Genomic DNA, 27,401 nt, shown 5'->3' with positions numbered 1-27,401 from the left:
TAATGACTCTACATCACATGAGTAGAGTGATGTAGAGTCATTAGTTTATTTTATTCACAAACTAATGACTCTACATTATATTATTTATTCACAAACTAATGACTCTACATTATATGGAAACCTTAAAACTTCCATCATTTATCCTACTGTGCAAATGGACACATTAGGCGAACCAATTTCATCATTTATAACTTTTGCCACTTCCTCCCCCCAATAGGAATTTTTCCGTTAAAAAAGTGAAATTTTCTTCTTATCATTGCTAAAATTTGCCTCTCATGTTGTTTGATTCATGTTTGCGTACCGACTTTTAGAGGTCATTTTCCCCCTCATACACCATTTTCTTTCAATTTGGATTTCATACATGCTTATCAAAGAAACGCCAATCGCATCAGCAGTAAAAGTAAGAATTTCGTTATCGGATTTATTAGGAAAATGCTCCGGTAATTTGACAGAAACATTTGAAATGATTATCTTAAACTGCGTAGTGGTTTTTTACATTTTTAAGGGTGGAAATTATGCATATAGTATGTCGAAGATGAAGCAGACGCCATAACAATTCCTTTCTTTTTTTTTTTTTTTTCTGGTCAATGAATGAATGAATAGTTTATTGCCCTTTTTTAGCAAAAATGGGGTAAGGTATTTACCAGCAGTAAAAATGGTAAAAACAAATTTTTCATATAGCATTACCAGCAGTAAAAATGAGCTGCTGGAATCAGCAGTTTCGCCAATAATGCAAAAAAAAAAAAAAAAAAAAAGGATGCCTTCTTATTGATCACTGAAGGATTGTCGAGAGATTAGGGATTTTTTTAAATAAAAAGCTGGATGCAACGTAATGCGTCGTTTCACACTCTTTTATTTGTTGCGTTCTCTTTGTTCAACAATATTTACATTTCTTAACATAATTTTTGCCGGACTGATGTCACGAAATTTTAGAATGAAATATCTTCCATTCTTAGAAAACAGGAGGGGGCGCGAAACCTTCAGTTGTTTCCAGGCGGTGAAAAACCACTTATGGCTTTCGTAGTTTTCCTAAAGAGGTTATCACACATGGCTACACTAGACGGAAATTTTCTGAGAAACGAGATTCTGATAGCATTGGTTTAAATAGCATTGGAGGATTCCTAGAAAAAAAGAGCCCCGCCTGAAGCGAAGTTCCGCCTAGCTACGGAAACTATGTTGCGGCTACGCGGGATTTTTTTCAAACCTCACCGAAAATGTCTCGCCTGGACCTCAGTCCCGGGTAGAGACAACCAATCAGACGAAAGTTCTGCTTAGGAATTTTTCTGTTAAAAAAGTGAACTTTTCTTCATACTGTTGCTAAAATTTGCCCTTCATGTTGTTTGATTTATGTTTGCGTACCGACGTTTAGTGGTCATTTTCTCTAATGTGATTGGGACTTTAAGTAGTAGCGACTAGTAGTGTAAGCATGAACTAACGTTTTTATGCAAGTCCGCTAGAAACGCATTCCTTCCTTAACCCTTGAAAGCTTTGTTGTCTTAACCAAATTATTAACACTGTGGTAAAAAATATCAGTGACGATAAATGCAGCCTAGTAATTCATTATCAGTAAGAAATTAATTTTGTTTAAGAATTGATTTGTTCACATATCAAGACTCACGACCAGTCTTACTGTTTTAAAAAAGAATGAGTGTGCCTTCTTATTTTAGATTTAATATAATAAAAAAACTATTTCAATTGATTAAAGCATATGTTTTATTATAACGAGTTATAAATTTTGGAGTATTATAGCATGATAATTTTCAAAAAGATTTGTATAAATAAAATTTCAGTCCTCTTTCTTTTTCTCCTCATCTTTCTTATGAAGTTTATCGTAGGTATCTTTTTCTTTATAGCCTGTGACATATCCGGAATTATCAGTCAAGTCTTCTCTTCCTGCGATCCCTTTACCTTTCCCAGATTCGTCAAAGCGCTCTTTGTGAGCCCCTGTGTACAAAGAGGGATCCGTCATACGTCGCAAGTTCTCTCCGACTGCTCCCGTTGTCACTGGCATCTACAGGAAAAAAAAAAAAAAAAAAAGAAAGAAAGAAAGAAGAATGGGACATTTGACCTTGCAGAAACAGTACTGAAAATCAATGACTTTAAGTATGAAAGTCAACATACAGGTATAATAGTAAAATAATGCAGACGTTGCTTTTCAAAAAAACCTTACGTGTTTAAGTGAATGCATTTCACGCAGAATCTCCTTAAATCGTTTCAGCAACGTTTTAATTACTCAGAGGTTAAGTCTACTACCTATGTGTTCAATCTTTAAATGGAATTTTAAGTTTTTGAGCTGAATTAGAAAAATAATATTGAGCAGAATTTAGGAAAAATGTTACTAATATTTTCCTATTATCAACATAACATTAAACGAAGAACCACGATATTAAAGGTTAATTTACTGTAAGATTTTTTTCTTCATCATTTATAATCTTTAACGATATTAATTTCTAAAAATTAAAGGTCCTGATAGATACAGACTATTGGAATTTTGGAGATTGAATCTTGGAAAATCAGTTTTGCTCTCGACAGAAATCAAACCAAGAATCTTCTACCATGTTAGCTGGATGTGTTAACTATTGCACCACAAGTGCCTACAGAGAAGGAATACCAAAATTCCCTATATACTCGTCCCATATACAAATGACTCAACAGAAGGGTTTGTTATTGTTATTTTTTGAAAGTACAAATTCCTCTTACCCTCCCCCCTTTCAAGGATGCCATTTTCAATGTGATGGATCCTTTGAAAGCTTTTAAGGAGCCGAATTTTATCCTAGCAATATTTTTTTCCTATTAAGCAAAAACTCAGAGAGAGTTAGAGAGAGATTTTAAATAATTACTTCAGTCGAACTAAATACGAACTTGTAAGTTCAGTCAAACTTTAATTCAGTCGAACTTGTATGTTGGTAAGCTACCCAACTGTATTATTAAGTCCTGTTAAGTGAATTTTATCCTCCGGATATCTGGTACGAAGAAATTCTGAACATGCTTTACTAAGGTTCCATAATTCATTAGAGCATTTTATTTGAGCTCAAAGCCCTGTGTTTCTGAAATTGCACAATGTGATTGTGATATCATCAGTAAGTCCTTAACCAAGCTTTCAGTGTCATGGCCTGAGAGTTTTGTTTGAAAAATGCAGAGATTGTTATTTATAGCCTTAACATATTTCATTCGATCTGTTTATATATACTTTGCCTTCTGACAAGATATAGCAACTGGTTCAGAAAAATTTAAACCAAGTTGCGGTTAGAAGATAATTTATACATAACTGTGATTGTCTAATCGGTCAATGGTATTTCAGCAAGAAAACGGTCCATGACCGGTTGAACCAGCGCTAAATCATATTGGAATGTTTGAATCTCTATGCGTGTTCCGATTGAAATGGCTATGCTGAACATAATACGCCCACCATTTACCGAATAATGTTCTACGCCCATACCGTGAATTTAAATCGCCCCTTATAATTACTCAATTGTTTAAAAATAACAAAGCTAGTTCACAAATGAAGAATGAGGTGTCGTGACCAGGAGGAGAGAGGTGGAAACATAAGTTTATGCTACAGAAGTATTTCTCGTGAGTTAAAACTGAAGTATGAATGACTGAAAGCTGCAGAAATTAAACTGAGAAGTGGAAAATGTACAGTTTCACAAAGAAAAGATGTGCCTCCTCCCTTGAAACTGGAAACTTGTTTAAAGGCGGGTAGTACGAAACAGGCCATAGTTTTGAACACAGAAGAAACACAGCTAAATTTATGCCCGGTGGTAATAAAACAGGTTGGCTGCATGAGTGTTTTTAAAGGATTTTATTGTGTGTAAATAATATATCAACTAGTTTTTCTGAGAAAGTTCGTAGCGAAAGCTTCCCTCTTATCAGGCAGAAACCCGTCTAAATCCCTAGGTATAATATAAATAAATCTCTCTTAAGAAAAATAAAAATCTCTATGTACCAACTCATTCCTTTCCCGTTTGATTTTTTAGCGCAATCTAATACTTTCAGTCTTCTCATAAGCAATAACACTACTACTACTACTACTAATAATAATAATAATACTAACAATAATCATAAGTCGATTTAAGCGAAAACTCTGCTTATGAAACTACAAATTTTATGCATAGAGTTCAGTGGGGAAAAAAAGACATGCTATTGCTATATGAGTACATCTTATTCGATGCAGTAAAAATTACCAAAAAAGGAGGGGGAATAAATAAATAGTTTTTGAAAAAAAAAAAAAAAAATGAATGATCTTAGATTCTCTTAAAAGTTCAGAGTGACTCAAATTAAATATTCAGATAACATACTATCACTATAAAAATATTTTTTCAACATTAATAACCATAATAAACATCAATATTTGATCAATATAATAAAGACCAACGTTTAATCAACATTAAAAAAAATATAAATTGCGAAATCTTCAGTAGATACAAAGTGAACACGTCCATACTCACTTTTTGTTGCACTGGAAATTATAATAAGAAGTGAGACTATGAAATAAAAGAAAATCTTATTAATATTAGGCATTTGATAGATTGCAGGTGATTGATAATGCTCACCGGTGGGGAAGTCTTTGCTATAAAATAGTTATTTCTGTGAATTTTGAATCAGTCGCATGCTTTAAATGTAAAATAATAATTTTTAAAGCTTTTTGGTACTATTCCGTTTTGAGGACCGTAAAAATATTGCAACAAAAAAAAGCGCCAAATCTAGCAAACGCGCCCATTTAACAAAAGCGCCAAATCTAGCAAACGCGCCCATTTAACAGCGCGCCAAATCTAGCGTACGCGTTGATTTCAAGATTGCGTAAGTTTATATAGTTCTATATTTCTTAAGACGCCATTGAAATACTAGTTTAATTTTTAAAATACTATGGATTTAACAATTTGGGAATTGCCCATGAAGAAAAGTGTGCAATGAAATTTTGGGTAAAAAGCAGAATCACCCACTGCTTGACGCGTTTTTAAAAATTGCACATACTCGGTATCCATGTACACATCGACCTAATTTCACTTTAAAAAAAATCCCAGAATTGCACAAAAATGGCACTGCGCACACCCTTCACTTTATCTATGTACACATCGACCTATTTTTACTTAAAAGGTAAAAGAAAATTGACAAAAATCCATTACCTTTGTAAAAAGCGGCAAACAAATAAGTGGGCGATTCTGCACTTTACAGAGAATTTTTTCATAGAAAAGGCATCATTCATTATAGAAAATTATGTTTGAATAGCCAACGAGACGAAATTATGCTTTAGCGATAACTTTGTAGTGAAATAGCGATGTAGGCATCCATTCAGTTATGTTTAGCAATTTTTATATAAATTATAATGATCTGAAATATTTATTTATTCTTATGCTTCCATTCAATCATGTTTAGCCCTTTTTTTATATAAATTATAATAATAAAAAAATATTATATGAAATCAACTTTTCATCTAAATTAAAACATCAATTCTAAATAGTTATTTACTATTATACTTCCTTTCTTGCGTTAGGGTTGCCGCAATTATTTTTGGCAGCACTGGCATCAACAATAGTTTGGCGATTTTTTACGGCCCTCAAAACCGAATAGTACCGCTTAGTTTTATTTGTTTAGAGTTTCTGAACAGTTGTTTCTATTTGTTGTCTTTGAAGCCTAAAAAGAAGCCTAGCAAACTTTAAAATAGTGATTTTTCAGTATATAACGTGGTAACAATAGTAAGAAACAAGCTTTGATTTAAATGTGAAGTAAGCAGTAGTTAACTTTGATATTTACGTATTATCCCGTCAACGTGAAATTGTCACCAAACAGAGCGATTTAGTGCCAGTTATGGATAAACGAGAGGCAACAAGATACTCCCAGCATCTGTGCTTTTGCTTGATGTTACTCCGATTAATTCTTGATAAGCCACCTTTTGTTTTTATGAGCAATGAAATAAATTAAGTGCTATTGCCTTGTATTTTGAATTTAAAAAAAAAAAAAAATGATTTAAATTTGGGACTTCTCCAAAACAACAAGCAGCGGATTATTTTCGAAGTTATGGTATCCTACCATCAAGAATGTGTGTATTAATGGACACTATGCAGTCAGCTATGCATGCCCAAAAAAACAGTAATAGAATGTGACAGTTACCTGCATAAAGTTTGTACTTAAAGCATTCTACTCAGAGCCTCCAGTAAAATGAGAAAGTCTAACAAGATAGAGAAAACCGACGAAACGTTTTTTAAGAAACGCAAAAGCAAAGTGGGTCGAATACTCTGATTGTTTATTAAACAGAGAGGAGTTAATTCCTTCTGAATTCCGCTGGAACTGTCGGCGCAAATTTGGCGGCATCACCACCAACTCTCATGGTCTGATAGCAGACAATTTCCGCGGTCGACAGGATAATACGTAAGTACCCTAACTTAAGATTTGGCTCAAGGCCGCCCAGACGAAAATGTGGTTAGTGATTCTGACTGCCGTACCGAAGTGCTCGGTTTTGAATCCCGGAGAAGGCATGGATGTAAATTGCCTGTTCCTTCATATGAGGTAACGGTGGCTACTTGTTAGGTATAATAAAATGACCATCGCTTCTGCCTTAGTAGTGACCAAAGAAAAAAAAAATTGGCACGGTTAATCGTAGTTTAGTGAAATTCAAACGAGAAGGTTCAATGTATTTTGAAAGGCAAAACATTCCCTTTCTCAAATAAAAGGCTTCTGAGTTTCTGAATGGAAATATAAATCGTAAATTATAAATAATATAGTGAAACGTGGACTGATCTGCTGCACATTATAATTTAATTAACGCTGGGCAAGTATACGGGTTTTTCGCAAATTATAACTGATTGTAACATTAACGAATGGATATAACAAACACCACTTTATCGTATTATCAGTTGCAGTTTACAATTTTATTTCCAATAAAGAGAATGTTTTGCCTCTCAAAGCACACCGAGCCTTTTCGTCTGAACTTCATTAAACTACCATTACCTGTGCCAGATCTTAAAATTCAAAATGCCCAACATGTGTTGTATTTTAGTTGTACTTCTTTATGAATTAAGCTAATGCTCAAAGAAGGCATTTAATGTTATTAAATACCCTCAAATTATCTGGCATCGCTTCTGTTTATTACTCACTGTAGCATTGCTGAGCTCGGGAGCTGCAGTTGCTTGCAGTTGGGATATGAGTTCCTGGGCTTCCATCTTCTTATCTTTTGCCAGGGTGTCCAGAAATTCTTGGAACTCGTGAAAGTCCATGCGTTTCTTTGTTCTAATAATGTAAAAAGAGAGAGAATTAGAAATGTATACATCCTTTTGTATTGAAGTTAAATTACAGTATATGGTCCCTTTTTTATATTCTAAATTCAAAATATGGCAAAGAGTCGTTTATATGTTTAATTGCAGCATTTGCATCGAGTCTTATAAGGTTGAACTTTGAATAAGGCTAATCTTCAATTGAGGGTATGAAGTTAGCTTTGGAGATTGTTTTCGATATTTAGAGCTTATTGGCGACAAGTTCCCTCTTTCAGTATTGAAGCAAGTTACCATGTTTTATTGATTATCTTCTTTAAAACTTAAATACACTTTCATCAGAAAGTTACCATCTCTGTACTTCTTAATGAGGATTAATCCGAAAGAGTGGTTTTCAAAGTGACTTCCTTTGAAATCCAGAGTCCTTATGACCACTGAGGGGAGGGGGTCTGTCGCAAATTAAAATTAATATGGATGTGTATGGGCAATGTGGGGGGATGGGTGAGAGAATAAAATAAAATAATTACCACTCCTTTTCATTATTATGAATGTTAAAATAAATAGAAATAAATAAACTAAAAGCAATTTTTATGTCATGATTAAAATAAAACAAATCCTGTCCTTTTTTTTTTTTTTCAGTTATCAGTATGAGTGGGTCAAAAAAATGCAGACATATAGAGGTGAATATTTAAATGGCTTTATTTTTATTATTTAAAAAGCTTTATTCCGTTATCAATATTTAGTACTTTATTTATGTGCCTTCTGCGCAATAAAATTTCTCAGACGAATCAATAAAGCTATTATAATTACGAATGATATTATAAGAATTCCACTGATTAATAATACAATACAAGGAAAGACTGACAAAATAGCCCAATGCATAGAAAATTCTTCACGTGAGTATTTAAAGACGTCTGAATTCTCTATAAGCTTGACGAGTCAAATTTAGCAGAAAATGAAGCTTTACTTTTAGCTTATGTGGAATTTGTAAAAGAAGTAAACAATTTCCCAAGAATTGTTATTTATCAAGTGTTTGACAAAATATATTAATTTGACAAAAGTCCACAGCGACAAAAAAGATTAAAAAATATTAATTTTTGTTTTAAAACAACCGAAGGAAAATAATTGAAAACACCGTCATTGCGGCAGCATCAAGCAAGATAATGATTGACAGTGTGTTTCTTATAACATTTCTTTACTGATTGCGCCCACCAGCGGCCGAGTGGTAAATTCGCTGAACACTGGTAGTTCGGTCCGAGGTTCGAATCCCGCGAACGGGCTGGCTGCATGGGCATTTTCGTGGCTTTCCCCATGTGTAACGTGTATACGAGCCAGTTTCCCTTAGGAAGTGCTCAACAAAGGCATCCCTCCTCTTAAGCAGATAGCCCGCGAGGCTTTGACATAATCACACACACATATCTTTACTGATTGCGAAGTCGGAAAGTTACACCATTGGTGAGCAACTTATAGGAGTCTTACAGCTGTAAATAAAGTAATCCGCACCGTGCTGCAAAAATCAGCTTTGATATCATAACAATTCCTCTGAGTAATAATACAATACAAGGAAGGATTGACGAAATGGTTCAATGCATAGAAAATTCTTTAGGTGAGTATTTAAAAACATCTAAATTCTCTATGCAGCTTGATCAAACAAATTTACTACTACGAAACGAAGCTTTACTTGATGTGAGATTTGTAAAATAAGGAAAAAAAATTCCAAAAAATTGTTATTTATCAAATGTTTGGAAACTGACACGAGAGGTGAAATAATACGTAATGAACTAAAAAGACGTACTTTTCTGTTTCGATGGCGCAAATCTCGCCAAGCAGACTTTATTGGCGACAACATACAGTATGCACATAAAAAATGTTTACAAATGTTAGTTCTAAGAATTTTTTATTTGAAAGAATACACCTTTTAATAACGTTTAAAATTTTGTAAAAAGCCAATAAATAAAGACAATAAATTTGTAAAAAGAAATTAATTTAAGAATTTACTATGCTTTCATCGTACAACATCCTGATTCACCGGTTCATATCACGTGGCCCCAAGTGATCTCATCTCAGGTAAACTACGCCACAAGAATCTAATTCTCTCAGTAATTATCTACATTAATTTCATGTTAAATCTTAATTTGAAATACAAGTTTAAATGAAAGAATTATTTCAATTCGTACGAATAGCTCACTCAGAAATTATGTAAAACCGCAGTGCTTTACTTCGCTAGTGCATTCTCATTAGAATAGATGAGTTTAACCCTTGACTTTGCCTTTTCTATATCTTTGCCTTCGGGTGAGCGGTGTGATTGCATCCTAATTGACTTAATCACCGCGAATGGCTTTAGGGCAAAAAAATTGAACTATCTGGATAAAAATTCTGTTACTATATGCCAGGATTAACAGAAACAATCAATCTGATAAGAAATGGCTGCTACTTGTTTTGAAAATGAGGCGTAAAAGGTTACCAGCGAGGATGTTCCGTTTGCATCAGTTGTACCATTATTGGCGACTTTATCGCCTGCGCCGGCAAAACGGAAAAGTACCAAATGACTTTCCGATGTGAAAGCTATACATTTTAGTAATATTCTCGGCATTGCTGCTGATGGTACTTCAGCAATGGTAGGATGATATCGAGGCTTTAAAGTATACCTATCGTACTATCTGTACATTCATCGATAACATTTAGTCGCCAAAAATCTTGGTGATTGCTTGCATGTGCTCACTAGTTTATGTGATTAGAGTAGTTACTGAAGTCAAAAGAAATACCCTAAATGAGAGATTAATTTACTACGTAACCACGAAAGTCCTTTGATTATCTAAAAGTGCCTGTTTGGATCGACATTATGCAATCTTTGATTCAATGTTGCAGTTCCTGGAAATTAAAGATGTGTTTGTTACTTAGTGTAATTAATTAAAAAATGATATAGTTTATATGACTGATGTGTTTGCCAAATTTAGCGAAATTAGTTTGAAGCTACAAGGTAATCAATTAAATTTAATTAAAACTAAAAGTATAATATCTGAGATTATTGCAAAACCTTTTATATAAAAACAAAACTTGGGGTGAGAAGAAAGAAGCTTTCAGAATTACAAAAACGAGCTTAACGTGGCTATTCCCGATTGGCTGTTGGACCCTTTCACAAGTAGACCCACATTCTCAGATGAATTCATACTAATACAGGAGAAATTTATTGAATTATTCACAAATGAGGAGCTGAAACGGGTGTTTGAACAAAGATACCACAAATTCTGGTTGCAAAAACCAGAACCAATATGGATTTAGTGCTGTTATAAGACTCATCACGAAAAATAGAAACCGACGGCTAGTTGTTCATAGAAGATTTACGAATGTTACTCACAAAACATTGAGCCGAACATAAATAATTTCGGTACTATTTGGTTTCGAGGGCCGTAAAAAATCGCCAAACTATTGTTGATGCCAATGCTGCCAAAAATAATTGTGGCAAGAAAGGAAGTATAATAGTAAATAACTATCTAAGATTGATGTTTTAATTTAGATGAAATGTTAATTTCGTATAATACTTTTTTTGTTATTATAATTTATATAAAAAGTCTGAATGGTACTTTTCCATTTCGCCAGCGCAAATCTCGCCAAGTACACTTTATTGGCGGAAACACACAGTATGCACATAAAACGTGTTGACAAATGTTAGTTCTAAGAATTTTTTATTTTGAAGGTATAAATATTTTAATGTTGTTTAAAATTTTATTAAAAAGCCATTAAATAAAGACAAATTTGTAAAAAGAAATTAATTTAAGAATTTACTATGCTTTCATCGTACAACATCCTGATTCACCGGTTCATATTACGTGACCCCAAGTGATCTCATCTCAGGTAAACTACGCTACAAGAATCTAATTCTCTCAGTAATTATCTACATTAATTTCAAGTTAAATCTTAATTTGCAATACAAATTAAATGCAAGAATTATTTCAATTCGTATGAATAGCTTACTCAGAAATTAAAACCGCAGCGCTTTACTTCGCTAGTGCATTCTCATTAGAATTGATGAATTTAACCCTTGACTTTGCCCTTTCTATATTTTCGCCATCGGGTGAGCGGTGTGAGTGCATCCTAATTACTTAATTACCGCCCGCGAATGGCCTTAGGGCATAAAATTGAACTTTCTGGTAAAACTTCTATGTAATTGTATGCCAGTATTGAAAGAAACAATCAATCTGATAAAACACGGCTACGACTTGTTTTGAAAATGTAAAAGTTAAAATAAAAGGTTACCAGCGAGGATATTTCGTTTGGAATTGGTTGTACCATTACTGGCGACTTTATCGCTTGCGCCGGCGAAACGGAAAAGTACCGTCTGAATATAACTGAATGGAAGCACAAGAGTAAATAACTATTTCAGATCATTTTTATATAATTTATATAAAAATTGCTAAACATAACTGAATCTCTATTCCTGCATCTCTGTTTCGCTACCGAGTTATCGCTAAAGCATAATTTCATCTCGTTGGTTGTTCAAACATAATTTTCTATAATGAATGATGCCTTTTCTTTGAAAATATTCTCGGTAAAGTGCAGAAACCCTCAATTATTTGTTCGCCGCTTTTTACAAGGGTAAAAACAATTGGATTTTTGTCAATTTTCTTTTACTTTTTAAGTGAAAATAGCTCGGTGTGTATATAGATAAAGTCAAGGGTGTGCGCAGTGCCATTTTTGTGCAATTCTAGGATTTTTTTTTAAAGTGAAAATAGGTCGATGTGCACATGGATACCGAGTATGTGCAGTTCTTAAAAACGCGTCAAGCAGTGGATGATTCTGCACTTTACCCAAAATTCTATTGCCGACTTTTAGTCATGGGCAATTCCTCAATTTTTTAAATATATAGGATATATATATATATATATATATATAAATTTAAAATAATTAGTTTTACTCTCTCTTTTTAGTCCAAAGGGGCTTTGTCCCTGAAGGACTATTGTTTTCGTTTTGCGATTTTGCGCCGGACTCATAAACGTCGGTTCACTTTTCAAACTGTTGCCACAAAATGTTAGAGTCCTGCATTATATTTGAAGAAATTAAATAATGAAAAATCTGCATAAATGATTGTCTATTTCTCGCATTGTGATAAAACAATGGTACATAGAGCCATCGAATTTTGAATGACGAAATCCTACTGCGAATATGGGCATCTGAAATCCCAAATTTGGAATTTATTTTTTTATTATAGATTTTATATTTTGTAAAACTTTAACGAATTTTTTATTTACAAACTCAATGCTTTAAAAGCGAGAAATGGCAACGTTATATAGAAAAAAAAAATACTTTTATCTCTAGCTCGCGAGACTGTGTATATCGGAAATTCTAAAGATATGCTTAATTTAACATTATTTTGCGATATTGCTCTTGAACTGAATTTTATGGTTTAAGTGCAAAGAACATGATATTTAATAAATAAAGGTAACACTCAAAACGTTAAAAAAACGCCCCTTTGGACGTAATTTAAAATCTGAAACATTTCAGATTTTTTTTTTTTTTTTTTTCCTGATCAGCTAAAAGCACATTCTTTTATATCATTCATTTTTAAACAGTCGGAAAGGCAAATATAGCCCTATATTTAAATATAGGGCTCTAAAATATCATCTATTTTCAAGAAATCCTGCTGTTTTCGTCTTGCTCACTTCTGCGTACAAGAAAGCCAGTTTAACACAATGCAGAGAAAACCGACTTTAGACCAAGCAATCAGTGGGAGCCGTTCCCTTCACAAGTGAGTTCCGATTCATTCTAATGAGCGATTCTCTATATATCTTCATCAATAAACCCGCTTCATATCCTCCAACATCCGGGAAATAAACAAGAATATTAGAGGAGGTTTGATGGTCTGGATAGACACCGTGGTAGACTGGCACACAGATTTTCAGGTCTTTGACGGAGATCCTGTGGCTGCTGACCCTAAGCTGAGTCCATAGATCTTAGAACTATGTTTTAAATATAAGGAATACACTTGGCTCTCAATTAATTTTTTAGGACAACAATCGGTTACATAGGGTTAATTTGGTAAATAATTTTCAATATTATTAATTTGATGGACTAGTAGAAAATATAGTTAGTAAATAAAAACCACTAATGAATTAATTTTTTAAACTCATCTTTCAGAATAGAGGAGCAAGATAATACTAAATTCTACCTCTTCTTCATTATTTCATTGAAATTTATAAGAAGCAAAGCATTTTAAACAAAGAATAAAAAAAATGCTTAATAAGCCTCATCACAAATAAGAATGTTGAGACAATTCTGCAATATTACATTTGCCCATACATAAGACTGCGTGAAGTATATTATTTTTATTAACAATTATTTTAATTTGTTAGCCTTTCCTGCTATATTTTGTTTCTCTTGCGTTTCCTTGTCAGTATGTCAATGAGTTAAAGTAAGCGAGAGTGTAAACTAAGTACAGAAAAGGTTAGTCACAGCGTGTTTCACTATTGAGTGTACACATTGCTGTTTCTACCAGCTGAATGAATTCTGAATCTAGGCTTCATATTCTTACCGCCAAAATTTATTATCACGGCTTTGTAAATTTCCGAGTCAAACTGCTAGGTTAAATTAATTTGTGTAGACTTGAACTACTAGCTTATCTTTCAGTTAAGTTTAACATTATATTTAGTTTTATCGCCACAAGTGGATGGTGGATTTGTAAACACCGAGATGTGCCGTTTGCAAATAATTGAGTTTAATTAAAATGTTTTTTTTTACACCCTTTCCCTGCTGTATTCATCTTCTAGTCTTAGGGATGTGGCTAACAAACTTTCAAGCTGGTCTAGTAGCAGTGTATGCTAGCTAAGAATACCAGAATTTAGCTAAGAAATAGCTAAAAATACTGAACAGTGTTATGCCATTTGTCTTTCACGCATTCAGCCACAATAACGATCTTTGAAAATCATGCAGTATATAACTACAATGCACATTTTATGAAGCTTATTGTTTCACCAGTGAATGATGTAATATAACAATTAACATTACTTTTGATTTCCTTTAAGTTCTTAACTTTATAAAACGCATATAACACTTCTGGGTAAAATTAAGACAATTTCCAAATTATGTCTATTTTTACAAAATTATTGAGCCAAAGGAGCTCCGAAGACATACATCCGAAGACTTCAGCAAATATTCAGAGTAGAATATGTAAACGCAAGAATTAGGTAAACTTTATTAAGTATCATGTAAAATGAGTATCCAGGAACGTATGGATCACGGAATGAGATGAAGAATTGTCGGAGGATTGCAGGTAAGCCAAATACAAGCACAGGTGGCTACACAGCTCAACGTAGCGCCCAGTGTCATCTACATTTTGTGGAAACCGTGTTAAGACACTGGATCTATATCGAGAAGATCTGTACAAGATCGACCAAGATTCACAATGACGAATGAGAATCGTTATTTGTCACTCTCAATGTGGCGACACAGGACAGCTACAGCTTTACAGCTCTCATGTGAGCTGTATGCTACCACTGGAACCCGAATTTCATGGTCTGCAGTTGACCAAAGGCTTCCCGAGATAGAGCTGTATGCCAGAAGAGCCGTTCTGCTCACTGCATCACACAGAAAAACAAGAAAGTGCACAAGAATGCACAAGAAAGTGCATTTAGCATGGTGCAGACAATATATGCCTTAAATCAGACTTCAGTGGAGCACAGTGCGTTTAACAGACGTCACTCAGCCTGGTGGTGGTGGTGTATTGAGAATACGGCAAAGCACACTAGGGCTATCTGCTTAAGGGGAGGGATGCCTTCGTGGAGCACTTTCTAAGGACAAATGGCTCGTATGCACGTTGCACATGGGGAAAACCACGAAAACGTCCACGCAGCCAGCCCGTTCGCGGGATTCGAACCTCGGACCGAACTACCAGTGTTCAGCGCTCGGCCGCTGGTGGGCCCCACTCAGCCTGGACACTGATTCCCGGTGTACCTATATCCAGAAAGAGCCTCGAACACAATACCATCTCTCCCTCTTCAGAGAAAATGATCATTACGGCGGCGGCCGTGTAATGGTTTGGAAGGCCATGTTGAACGGCCTCACATTCCTGCTTGTATTTTACAGAGGTTCTCTGACTGCTATGATGTATAAAGAAGAGATCTCGCAGCCCAATTTTCGACTTTTCAGGGTCGCAGTTCGTCCTGGGTTCTTGTTAACGATCGAAAACTCTCGTCCACATAGGGCACAGTTGATCGATAATTACCTAGAAAGTGAGGAGGATATTCACCGCATGGATTTGCTATCCAGATCTGACCTTCACCCCATAGACTATGTCTGGAACTTTCTTGGGAGGGTAATTTCATTTCACCATCCTCCTCTGAGAGCCCCACTGCCTTGCCGCAGGAGTGGGATGGATTGCTGCAGGGATGAAAACTGCCTTGCCGCAGGAGTGGACTCCTCAACTGCCTTTTGTACAGTATGCGGCGATGCTACGCTATTTGTCTGGCTATAAGGAGGGAACCATACCTCATATTAGACTAATTTTCAACTCGATGTCATAGCGTGGAGCACCATGAGCTTTACTGATAATCCACCATCCCTGAACCATAAGCTTTACTGATAATCGAGCATATATAAAATGACTTTGGAATCATCCTTTTCATGTTATAAATCCCTTTTCATGTTATAAATGCATATTCATAATAAATTTCATTAAAATCTGTCCATTAGTTTTTCAGAAATTCGACATAATGTACAAAGTCTCTTAGTTTGCGCACAAGTGTGCTGTGACGACATATGCACACCTCGGAATGAGAAGATTTTCCTTTTTGTTCAGAGACATATTGATAACAGAACTTTGAAGGAAGGTGTTGCGGAAAACTACTGGTGAGGTTTCCGGACATAAGGGACTAATTAATGTACCCCCATTCCAAGTTTTTTAACAAAACGAAGAGAGGGCTTTGGGAAAAAAATGCTGTGAACGAAAGAAAGCAGACGCATACCAGAGTCGTCGCCGCGTCACTGGCCTTTGTATGTATTATGGCTGAAATGATGTGATTATTTTATTTAATACTCAAGAAATTCTTATTAAGTTTTTAAAATAAATATTTAAAAGACAACACGAGTGTTCTGACGTTACAGTGCACACGAGAACATACGCTATTTTGAAAATATCACTCCGATGGTTCCTATGCTGTTTCGATACCGCTAATTCCGAGTATATATTAGTTTTAATTGCAGTTTTTAATTTTCTTGACTAATTTTACTCATTTCGAAATGCTAAGCATAAATCGAGTTATATGTTAAGAATAAATCTGAAGCAATATACTGTCAAGTCCAGTTTTAATCTTGTCCTTAATGGAATACATACTTTGATTTATTATAAATCAAAATACGAGATTATTCTCAAGTTTCTACTATCAGAGAGAGCTTTTACAAACTGATACTTAGATTCTCTCACTGAACAACTGAAAATTTGAATCTGTCTGTAACTGAAACTTGTAGGAATACTAGACAAACCTGCGTTACCTTAGACCACAAGTATTGAAAACATTGTCTAAGTAGGGATTTACTTGGCATCAATATACATATTTCAACTAAAATCATTATATAGAAAGGGAAAAGTTATTATGTATGACCAGTTATCTGAAATTTCTATAAACTTCTAAATTTAAAACTAAATTTACTTGGCAATTTTTGAGAAGGTGATGGCAGTGTCTGCATTAGTGATTTTCTTGCCCAGGATGTTTGCTTGCTTTAGCCATTTGTCGATATTCTTCAGGGTAATGTTGCCTTCACTCTCTCGATCTCCAAATTTGGCAAAAACTTCAAATATTTCTTTAAAAGCTTGATCTATGGTACCCGAATCAGCAGAACTTCCAGCATCACTCTGAAATATTTGAGTAAATATCAGTAACAATGTTGCTAAGAAAGTTATACGTGATTTTTAAAATAAAACGTCAAGGAACCTTGTTAGCTGAAAAAATATTACAAAATAAGTACTCTAAAATCGCTCGAAATTTATTTACATGAAGCAGATGGGGACTCATTCAAAGGTCGGCAAAACTTACACCATTGTTTGGGATTCGTTAAGAATAAAATCATATTTTCAATTTAAAAAAGCTATTCCATACGGATGTTTCTTCATCATAAGATAGCTTTTTAAATGAGAACGCTATCACAGTGATTCTAAAATGTTATTCCTCTATTCAGTCTTCTCTCCACAAATTCATTCCTCTAAGTTTCATTCAAAATTATCAAGTCAAAATTCATTCCCCTAAGTTTTTCAAAATTATTTATTTGATTAAGTGATGCATTCAAAACAATCAGTAAAACTGACAGCTTTCTAATTGAATTTTTTTATGCTGTAAGACATAAATGCTTATTGTACGTAATAAATGTGAATTATTTACGTATTTGTAAATCTATAAACTGTTATTATAATGGATAGCGGACGAAAATTTCGCTTCTCGTGATAATATGGAAATGAACACCTTCTTTCTGGCCCGATGTGTTAGACGGAGAGAACAGGAAGGCAGAATAAAGCTGGAATACTGCTTTATTTGGCAGATGGACAATCCATCTTTGCTCACAGTTGAGCAAAGGGCTTCCTCCATAGATCATGGCACCGGTACTGAAGGCAGGTTACTTTTTTGGTGAGCCTTCCCATAACAGAAACATTTCTATTGCTTTCTCTATACTTACCTTGACGCTTAAATTTAACCCATGTTACTTCATTTGAGTCATGTTATTTCAACTCCAGTTAATCTTTAGTATGAGCTTTCTGTCAGAATTTAAGTTTTTCAGGTCTTCGTTTTTTGGTACAGTCTGAGGTACTATTCCGTTAGAGCGGCGTCAGTTAAAAATGCGCCACTTTTTTTTGGGGGAGGGCACCAATTGTTGCTAAGTATAAAATTGCGAAATAATAATAGAGTTCAAAAGACTAGAAAAAATACGTTCTGTAAAAAGTAAATTTTTTAATTTCATAATTCTTAAAGAAAGTAAATTTTTCGTTTTAATCTTTTAATTTAGAATATTCTACACATAAGCAAAAAGTAACAAAACAAAACGAAATTCAATCTAAACAGGTGGCATAAAATTACAAATATCATTCTAAATTATAGAAAAAAATTAAAATTTTTCAGCATAACCGACGCCACATAAAATTCTATCAAATATGACTAAATGGTGGCGAGCAGTTCCCAGCTGACGTTTATTACTCCGTTTAGCACTACCCCACAATCGCTCCACAGGTTGGGTATGGCATCCCACTGTTCCGAAAGAACCCAACCAACTTTTTTTTTTTTTTTTTTTTTTGTAAAAAGACTTTCGTCCGTTGCTATGATGTTGTAATTTCCACCGATTTTATTTCTTTTACGAGACATCAAACTACTTGCCCAATTTTGTAGTTATTCCAATTTTACTTTCGTATTATGGTTGATTTTTAACTGAAGTTGGCAAAATTCAGTTGGCGTCTATTCCTAACATTACAGATAGATAAAACGAACGACATTGAGGAAAGAAAGACGCGAGCCTTCAGACCCTGTTTCAGTTCTCAAAACTTTTTTTTTTTTTTTTTTTTCACAGCGTAACAACGCGATATAGAAGCTGATAATCTTGCTTGAGTCTTCATCGAATGATTTTGAGAACAAAGTCAATTGCTAAGAATTATTCCTTTGTCCTGAAAGAATCTTGTGGCAGCTTCTTCGTTATTAGGTAATTGCAAAATTGTGTAGTCCATCGTCTTTCTAAAAAGTGCAAACGAAATATGGCCCAAAAAAAAAAAAATAAAGTGATGATATTTCAAATGAAAACTAGAAATCTCGAGCCTCGATATTTGAAACGTTGTTTAACGTTTGTTATAGCAGCTTTCTTCGCATTTTTCTTCATAAACTGACAACGCTCTAACAGAATAGTACCCAGTCTGAATCGTAGATCAAAAGATCCTGCAAACAACGCCATGATTCCCACCAGTTGAAAATCCTTGCTCTCTTTCTATAAGATTTAAAAATATGTTGAACCTTTTTGGCACTTTACCGTTTCGCCAGCGCAAATCTCGCCAAGCAGACTTTATTGGCGACAACATACAGTATACACATAACAAATGTTAGTTCTAAGAATTTTTTATTTTGAAGGCATAAACTTTTAAATATCGTTTAAAATTTTGTAAAAAAACAATAAAGACAATAAATTTGTAAAAAAGACATTAATTTAAGAATGTACTATGCTTTCATAGTTCATCATCCTGATTCGCCGCTTCTTATCACGCGACCCCAAGTGATCTTATCTCACGTAAACTACGCTACAAAAATCTAATTCTGTCAGTTATTATCTACATTAATTTCAAGTTAAATCTTAATCCGGAATACAAGTGTAAATGCAAGAATTATTTCAATTCGTACGAATAGCTTACTCAGAAATTATGTAAAACCACAGTGCTTTATTCGCTAGTGCATTCTTATTCGAATTGATGAATTTAACCCTTGACTTTGCCTTTTCGATATTTTCGCCTTCGGGTGAGCGGTGTGATTGCATCCTAATTGACTTAATTACCATGAATGGCCTTAGGACATAAAATTGAACTATCTGGTAAAAATTCTATGTAATAGTATGCCAGTATTGAAAGAAACACTCAATTTGATTGCAAATGGCTGTGATTTGTTTTGAAATACCAGCTAGGATATTCCGTTTGGCATCAGCTGTACCATAATTGGCGACTTTATCGCCTGCGCCGGCAAAACGGAAAAGTACCACCTTTTTATTTGGTAGCAACGTCAAACCAAGCTCACATTTTACCCATTTTTAAGTTTTATGTTGGTGCGTTTTCTTTACATCCAAGAAATCTTCAACTAACAGTCTAATGTGTTTACTTAAAGTCTCAGCTATAAGAAAAACCAACGAAAAATTATTATGTTTCTTTGGAGGCCGAATCCTGGCTTGAATTAATATGAATTGAATGATTTTTATTCGTTCAGTCAGTGACAGAACTAGTTCGGCATTGATAATTTTGGCAGAACCAGCCCTGGAGCTAGTGCAACCTACGCGATTGCACTGGCCCGAAGAAGGAAGGGGGTAAAATTTTTAGAATTCAGAGAAGCACGGAGCAACAAATTTTAGGGATGGCAAAACTTTTATAATTTAAATAAAGGAATAAACAGCAAAATTTAAAGGCGGGAAAATGTCAAGAATTTAAGGTGGCGCAGTGCAGGAAAATTTAGGTTACGTAAGTTTAAATTTTTAAATGCAAGACAAATTAAATTTAGGTTCAATTATGAAAGGTTTAGCATTTTTGAGCCCGATAGTAAATCCATGCATTGATCTTGAGACATATTTTCACGATGTAATGAACTTCATTCTGGAATCGTAAACATATATATGTTTAATGACACATACCTTAATTGGATTCCTTTATCTCTTATTCTTTCCGAACTTGAAGGCTGCAATCGCGGTTGCACATTCTTACATAAAAATGATTTGTTCTTGTATGCTTAGGCTTTTTTAAAAATTGTCTGCGAACTTTTGGGCGGATATACATTTTATAGTCTTAACGGTTAAAATTCCATAATCGGTGTGAGCGCCAAGCTTGGCGAGAGTTTTTTATTTGGCGCGATTTTAATTTGGTTGTAGTTTTCTTGTGGCAAACCTAGAGCTTTATTTCGGTAACTGTAAGAGCGCGAATTTAGTATAGCCAGATTTTTTTAAAATTTAATTTCGAAATACTGTGTTTGTTTTTAAAAGTTTTACTGTTTAATATTATATTTATATAAATATTTGCAGAAGGTTAAGCTGTTGTTGGTGGAAGAATGTTGGATTTCATATGACATGAAGTTTATAATTTATGAATGTTTTCATTTAATTTTATACAGTTGAATTTTTTTTTTTTTTTTTTTAAAGTTTTGTTTCTTGCATATGGCAATCGGAAGATGTGGAATATTTAAAGCTTTGAATGAAAGTTGTTTAGTGTGTTGAATTTCACGACGATAGTAACTTGAATATTTTAGTTAGTTTATGATGCTGAATACGCATAATTTGCTATTCTGTTTACGTGTAAAACTGACTTCGCAGTGCTCTGATCTGATAAGTGTATACATTTATTTACTCAATAATTATTTACAAGAATTGTTCATTCTACTATTTTATGATAAATTACATATATATAGAACTATCTTTTACTTGCAAAGCTGTTGGACTTTGTTTTACTCATCGAGTGTTTTATCATCTCATTTTACTATTCTGTTTACATAAAATAACGGCGTTTGACTACTGCAAAACTTAAAAGTTACTATTCTGTTTACGTTTAAAAATTACATTTTAGTACTGTTATTTAGCGAGCCTAAAAAATTCGCCAAATTTTGAAGGCCAAAATAGTTTAGCGCCAACTTACCCCGCTTATGAAATTTTAGCCGTCTTAACATTCTAAATATTTATTTTTGGTCTTTTTTTAAACCTCCCTCTTGAAGAATACTTTCACTTTTCTTTTCTATTCTCTATTTTATTCAGCATTAATTTTAATTTTTTTTCTATTGAATATAATTACGACTGATTGACAAGATACGTTTATTGTAGATCTTTCGAACAGTCAATGAATTTTATTACAATTTTATTATTTTAAACAATTTTGTTACCTTTATTATTATTATTAGCAGTAGTAGTAGTAGCAGTTTATGCATAAATATCTCTAATATGGAATTAAATAGAAGAAATGAGTTTTGTTATACAAACATTTGGGACAGCTGGCGAAATACATCCAAATTGGCTGTTTATCTAAGGTACTTGAAGTTATAATATCAAATCTGTGTCAGTATTTTTCTGAAATGCTCGGAATTTCAATGTCAAATCCAAATTTTACAATATTTAAGTGATTCTAGAGGTTCGGTTCTGAAATATATTTTTGTGATTTCAAGACTAAACGCGAACGCAACGGGTAAGGCAAAGAGTTTAACACCTTAATGCCGATTTCCAAGGATGGTGCAATTCCAAGCAATGTTAAAAAATAAAGTATCTTTTAAGAAGTCTAAAAATTTGGCTAAATCGCAGAATAGGCTGCATCAGTCGATGCTGTGTTTACTTCTCTTATGCTTGGACACGCCTTTTTATGACGTAATATTGGTTACGCCTCTTCTTCAAAACAAGTTATAAGTATGCTATAGCTTTGTATTTAAAGAAAACTTATATTATATTTTAACTGAGTTGAAATAGTAGGTTTATAATGTTCTGTGCGAGATTTTTTAAATTGTAAATCTACTTTTGTGTGTTGTGTGGTATTGTTAGCATTTAGCGCAACGAATTATCTCTCACAAATGTATTATTAAGATACCAAACGATTGAAAACGATCATTAGCAAACGATTGAAAATATTGAATGCATGAATTAAAAATTATAACTGTAACTTCTGAAAATACAGAAAAGAATTCTTTTGCTTAAAGAATGTTTTGATTATTCATGCGTGTGTTTAATTCGGTGCTTACTGCAGAATGGATGAGTATTTGAATCTCGATTTCTTTTATCAGTTGGAGCGAAGAGATAAAAAATGTGTTATTGAGTGGTGTATGGAGAAAGGTTTGATTGCAATATCGTATAAGTGCCCGATTTGTGGAACAAATATGAAACTAGTAGAGCGAAAAAAACGTATAGACGGTTTTGAGTGGATGTGCAGAGTTACTGGAGGCGAATGTAGGCATCGAATTTCAAGATCAATTCGAAAGAACTCCTGGTTTGCGAAGAGTAAATTGAGCATGTGTGATGTTTTGCGAGTTACCTATATGTGGTTGGGTAAGTGCGGGAATGATTTTATACGAACGGAATTACGTATTGCTAAAAATACGGTGACAGATTGGAAAAGTTTTTGTAGAGAAGTATGCATGGAGTTATGTTTGAAGGAGAATGTTAAGTTGGGTGGGGAAGGTGTCATTGTCGAAATCGACGAAAGCAAGTTTGGCAAGCAAAAGTATCATAGAGGTAAAAGAGTCGAAGGAAAATGGGTTTTTGGTTTGGCTGAGAGAGGAACAGATAAATGCGTCTTTAGAGTTGTTGAAAACAGAGGTGCCGAAACATTGCTAGAAATCATTAAAGAGAATGTTCTACCAGGATCGATTATTATATCCGATTGTTGGAAAGCATACGACTGTCTCGAGTTCGAAGGGTATGCGCACCTGAAAGTCAATCATAGCTTGAGTTTTAAAGATCCAGAAATGTGGTGCGCAATGCCGAGTTTGTGCAATTCTGAGATGTTTTTTTAAGTGAAAATAGGTTGATGTGCACATGGGCAAAGCCAATGTGGTGCGCTATGCCAAATTTGTGCAATTCTGGGATGTTTTTTAAGTGAAAATAGATCGATGTGCACATGGGCAAAGCCATGTGGTGCGCAATGCAGAGTTTGTGCAACTCTGGGATGTTTTTTTAAGTGAAAATAGATCGATGTGCACATGGGCAAAGCCAATGTGGTGCGCAATGCCGAGTTTGTGCAGTTCTGGGATGTTTTTTAAGTGAAAATAGGTCGATGTGCACATGAGCAAATCCAATGGGGTGCGCAATGCCGAGTTTGTGCAACTCTGGGATGTTTTTTTAAGTGAAAATAAATCGATGTGCACATGGGAAAAGCCAATGTGGTGCGCAATGCCGAGTTTGTGCGCGATGCCGAGTTTTTGCAATTCTGGGATGTTTTTTTAAGTGAAAATAGATCGATGTGCACATGGGCAAAGCCAATGTGGTGCGCGATGCCGAGTTTGTGCAATTCTGGGATTTTTTTTAAGTGAAAATAGGTCGATGTGCACATGGGCAAATCCAATGTGGTGCGCAATGCCGAGTTTGTGCAACTCTGGGATGTATTTTTAAGTGAAAATAGATCGATGTGCACATGGGAAAAGCCAATGTGGTGCGCAATGCCGAGTTTGTGCGCGATGCCGAGTTTGTGCAATTCTGGGATTTTTTTTAAGTGAAAATAGATGGATGTGCACATGGGTAAAGCCAATGTGGTGCGCGATGCCGAGTTTGTGCAATTCTGGGATGCTTTTTTAAGTGAAAATAGGTCGATGTGCACATGGGCAAATCCAATGTGGTGCGCAATGCCGAGTTTGTGCAACTCTGGGATGTTTTTTTAAGTGAAAATAGATCGATGTGCACATGGGAAAAGCCAATGTGGTGCGCAATGCCGAGTTTGTGCAACTCTGGGATGTTTTTTCAAGTGAAAATAGATCGATGTGCACATGGGAAAAGCCAATGTGGTGCGCAATGCCGAGTTTGTGCAACTCTGGGATGTTTTTTTAAGTGAAAATAGATCGATGTGCACATGGGAAAAGCCAATGTGGTGCGCAATGCCGAGTTTGTGCGCGATGCCGAGTTTGTGCAATTCTGGGATTTTTTTTAAGTGAAAATAGATGGATGTGCACATGGGTAAAGCCAATGTGGTGCGCGATGCCGAGTTTGTGCAATTCTGGGATGCTTTTTTAAGTGAAAATAGGTCGATGTGCACATGGGCAAATCCAATGTGGTGCGCAATGCAGAGTTTGTGCAACTCTGGGATGTTTTTTTAAGTGAAAATAGGTCGATGTGCACAGGGGCAAATCCAATGTGGTGCGCAATGCCGAGTTTGTGCAACTCTGGAATGTTTTTTTAAGTGAAAATAGATCGATGTGCACATGGGCAAAGCCAATGTGGTGCGCAATGCCGAGTTTGAGCAATTGTCTGATTTTTCTTTAAGTGAAAATAGATAAATGAGCACAAGGACACTGAGTTTGTGGAATTCTTTAATGTTTTTCGAGCGAATACTGATCGTTGTGTAAAAGGGGAAACGAGGTTGTGCGTGATGTCGAGGAGTAATGTGACTTTATTTATGTGCAATGTTTAACATATCGTTAGTGTATTTTAAATTTGTATTGTTGTTTTAATTGTGAATTATATTTAAGACATAATTTTTCATTTAAATTGTATTTTTAATTTTTTGTTTTTTGATATGTTTATAACGCTTTCCGATTTACGATATATATGGATAGTCTGACGATCGACTCAACAGTAGCAAAACTGTAAACTTTAACGCTTGAAGTAACGTTTACCTCATATTTTAATACGTAGTGTTTGGTATCGTAATTGCAAATAATATGTGTGTGTGTGCGTATGTGAAGCATTGCTTAGTGTTCCAAGTTTGTAGTATTTATTTTATTATATTATTTTCTTTCATTCTGAGAAATTAGTTTTTTTATTTATTAATGCGTAGAATTCTAGCATGCCTGCACAGAATATAGCGTGATTTAGGAATTTTAGAAACTGATATGAAAGCTGTGTAATGATGTTCATATGCAATAAAAAATATTCTTTTTTTATTAACGTAAAGTTTAAAATTTTTAGAAATAATGAAAATTGTCTAATTATTGGTATGTAAAGAATTATGTCGTTACGTAGCAAGAAGGTAATTTGTAAAAATGATAAAATTGAAATGTTCCACAATATGAATTTAAATTAAAAAAAAATAGTTTATTTGTATTAATAAAAAAATAATAATTTAATATTGAAGCTCTACAACTATTAGAGACTGCGACGTTGTTTATCGTTTTAATAATTGGTAGAATTCGCTCACTGTATCATGGTAATTTTATAAACGATTTATTATACTTATTATCAGTAACGCCTAAACTTAAATGTTATAAATGTAAATTAAAAGTAAGGAATTTGATATTAATTTACAATAATAAACAATTTATTATTGTTATTTTTAAGAGAAAATAGAAAGTACACGTAGTGTAAATGCGAGACTACATTGTGACGTCATAAGCTTAGTCCCACCCATTTAATGACGTCACGCAGCTCCTCGTACTGAACTTTGTTGATGCAGCCTATTCTGCGCTTTTACCAAAAATTTAAATTTTTTTCTGAAATATAATATAGAAATAAAAGTTAATCTGGTCCCTACTGTATTTATCACAAATTAATAAATTCAAACTACTTTTGAAATAATAGATGATGCATTTAGTTTCCAAAAATATTCGTCTTGTAAGCTTAGAATTTTATAATTTATACACATATAACAATAAGATTTTCATAAATTTATGTCACTTTTTGCCATTTATATAATTTTTCAGTATTTTACTTGACATATCTTGAACGTATCTCCTCCGCCTCTGTATAATACTGAAGACATTTTAAATACATTTTATAATCATTTAATGTTTTCTAGATTAAAAAAAAAAATTCTAGTGAATTTTAACATTTTAGCAGCTTAGATTTTGACAAAAAGAATAATTTCAAAGAAATAGCAAAAATACTTAATGGGGAAAAAATTATTTTCAGAAAGGCCAATTATAATATAATAAAATTACTTTCGCTGTTTCTCCGGATTTTGTTTTATCTTCCTGTTCCATGGCTTTTATATATGAAGATGAAAAAGGAGAAATAAAGAGAATTTTCCAATTTTGAAAATTTAGGCTTCCTACAAAAAATCGGATGCAACTTGATTTCTTAAATTTTCAGCTAATGAATTTATAGAATACCTTTTAATTTTCTCGCGATTTAGTATGATACGAGAGAGCATTCAGTTGTTGCCAGGATAAATTTATATATTACTGATTTTATTAATTTATTATAATTTTTTATTTTTATAAGATATTAATTTTATTAATAAATTATTATTATTTATTTATTATATTTTTACTAATTATTTAATTTTTTAAATAATAAAGTAATTTTTCGTTAAAAGCTACTCAAAATATTTTGTACTGAAAACTTGAAGTAAAAAGGTGGTTAAAAAAATACATATACATTGAATTCACTGATATGTATTTGTATACACTGCTGGTCATTAAAATTGCAACACCATAAAGGAAAGCAAATGCAAAAAAGATATTTATTGTACGTAAACAGTATGTCATGAAGACAAAATGATTAAATTTGTAAGCAGTTTGACGGTTTACAGGGGTGCAAAGTTAGTAGAAACAGCTGCTGCCCCTGACAGCAAAAACGGCCCTTACCCGGTTAGGCATGGAGTCGAACTGTACGTGGATGACAGAAACGGGCAATTCATTCCATGCTGCTTCAAATCTATGCCACACTTCATCAACCGTTTTAGCTGGAGAGGAGTGGCGGCCACTCTCTCAGAAACCCATAACCAGATGTTTCCAAAGGGTGACAGATCTGCAGATCGTGTACCCCAGGGCAGTTCTGCCAATGGCGATGTGTTGGTGCTTCCCACACTTAGTCCTGTCCTGTCCTGTGTATCGAAGAAGGTCAGAACACGACGTGCAGCATGTG

General features: G+C 34.1%; 1 protein-coding gene across 1 annotated transcript; it reads right to left on the bottom strand.

Annotated features, from left to right (window-relative positions):
- Positions 1-1,695: 1,695 nt before the first annotated feature.
- On the bottom strand, positions 1,696-26,617 carry LOC118203053 (tubulin polymerization-promoting protein homolog). The gene is made up of 4 exons (XM_035375298.2): positions 26,474-26,617; positions 16,850-17,052; positions 7,095-7,227; positions 1,696-2,011 (listed from the first exon to the last, which is right to left on the bottom strand). Exons 1-4 carry the CDS (start codon positions 26,513-26,515, stop codon positions 1,787-1,789), a joined length of 603 nt encoding a protein of 200 aa, XP_035231189.1. The 5' UTR covers positions 26,516-26,617; the 3' UTR covers positions 1,696-1,786.
- Between the last annotated feature and the right edge of the window lie 784 nt (positions 26,618-27,401).

Source organism: Stegodyphus dumicola, chromosome 1, assembly GCF_044657685.1.
Source record: "Stegodyphus dumicola isolate Sdum_Otavi_A_Nest chromosome 1, ASM4465768v1".
NCBI classification, from domain to species: Eukaryota; Metazoa; Arthropoda; class Arachnida; order Araneae; family Eresidae; genus Stegodyphus; species Stegodyphus dumicola.
This window is presented reverse-complemented; position numbering and strand designations above follow the sequence as displayed.

What these genes read in the sequence shown, in the direction of transcription:
- LOC118203053 (XM_035375298.2), bottom strand. Translation starts at nt 26,515, where the DNA reads ATGGAACAGGAAGATAAAACAAAATCCGGAGAAACAGCGAAA. An exon ending in AATCCGGAGAAACAGCGAAA is followed by an intron (nt 17,053 to 26,473) that starts GTAATTTTATTA and finishes CAAATATTTCAG; the next exon opens with AGTGATGCTGGAAGTTCTGC. An exon ending in CCGAGCTCAGCAATGCTACA is followed by an intron (nt 2,012 to 7,094) that starts GTGAGTAATAAA and finishes TTTTTCCTGTAG; the next exon opens with ATGCCAGTGACAACGGGAGC.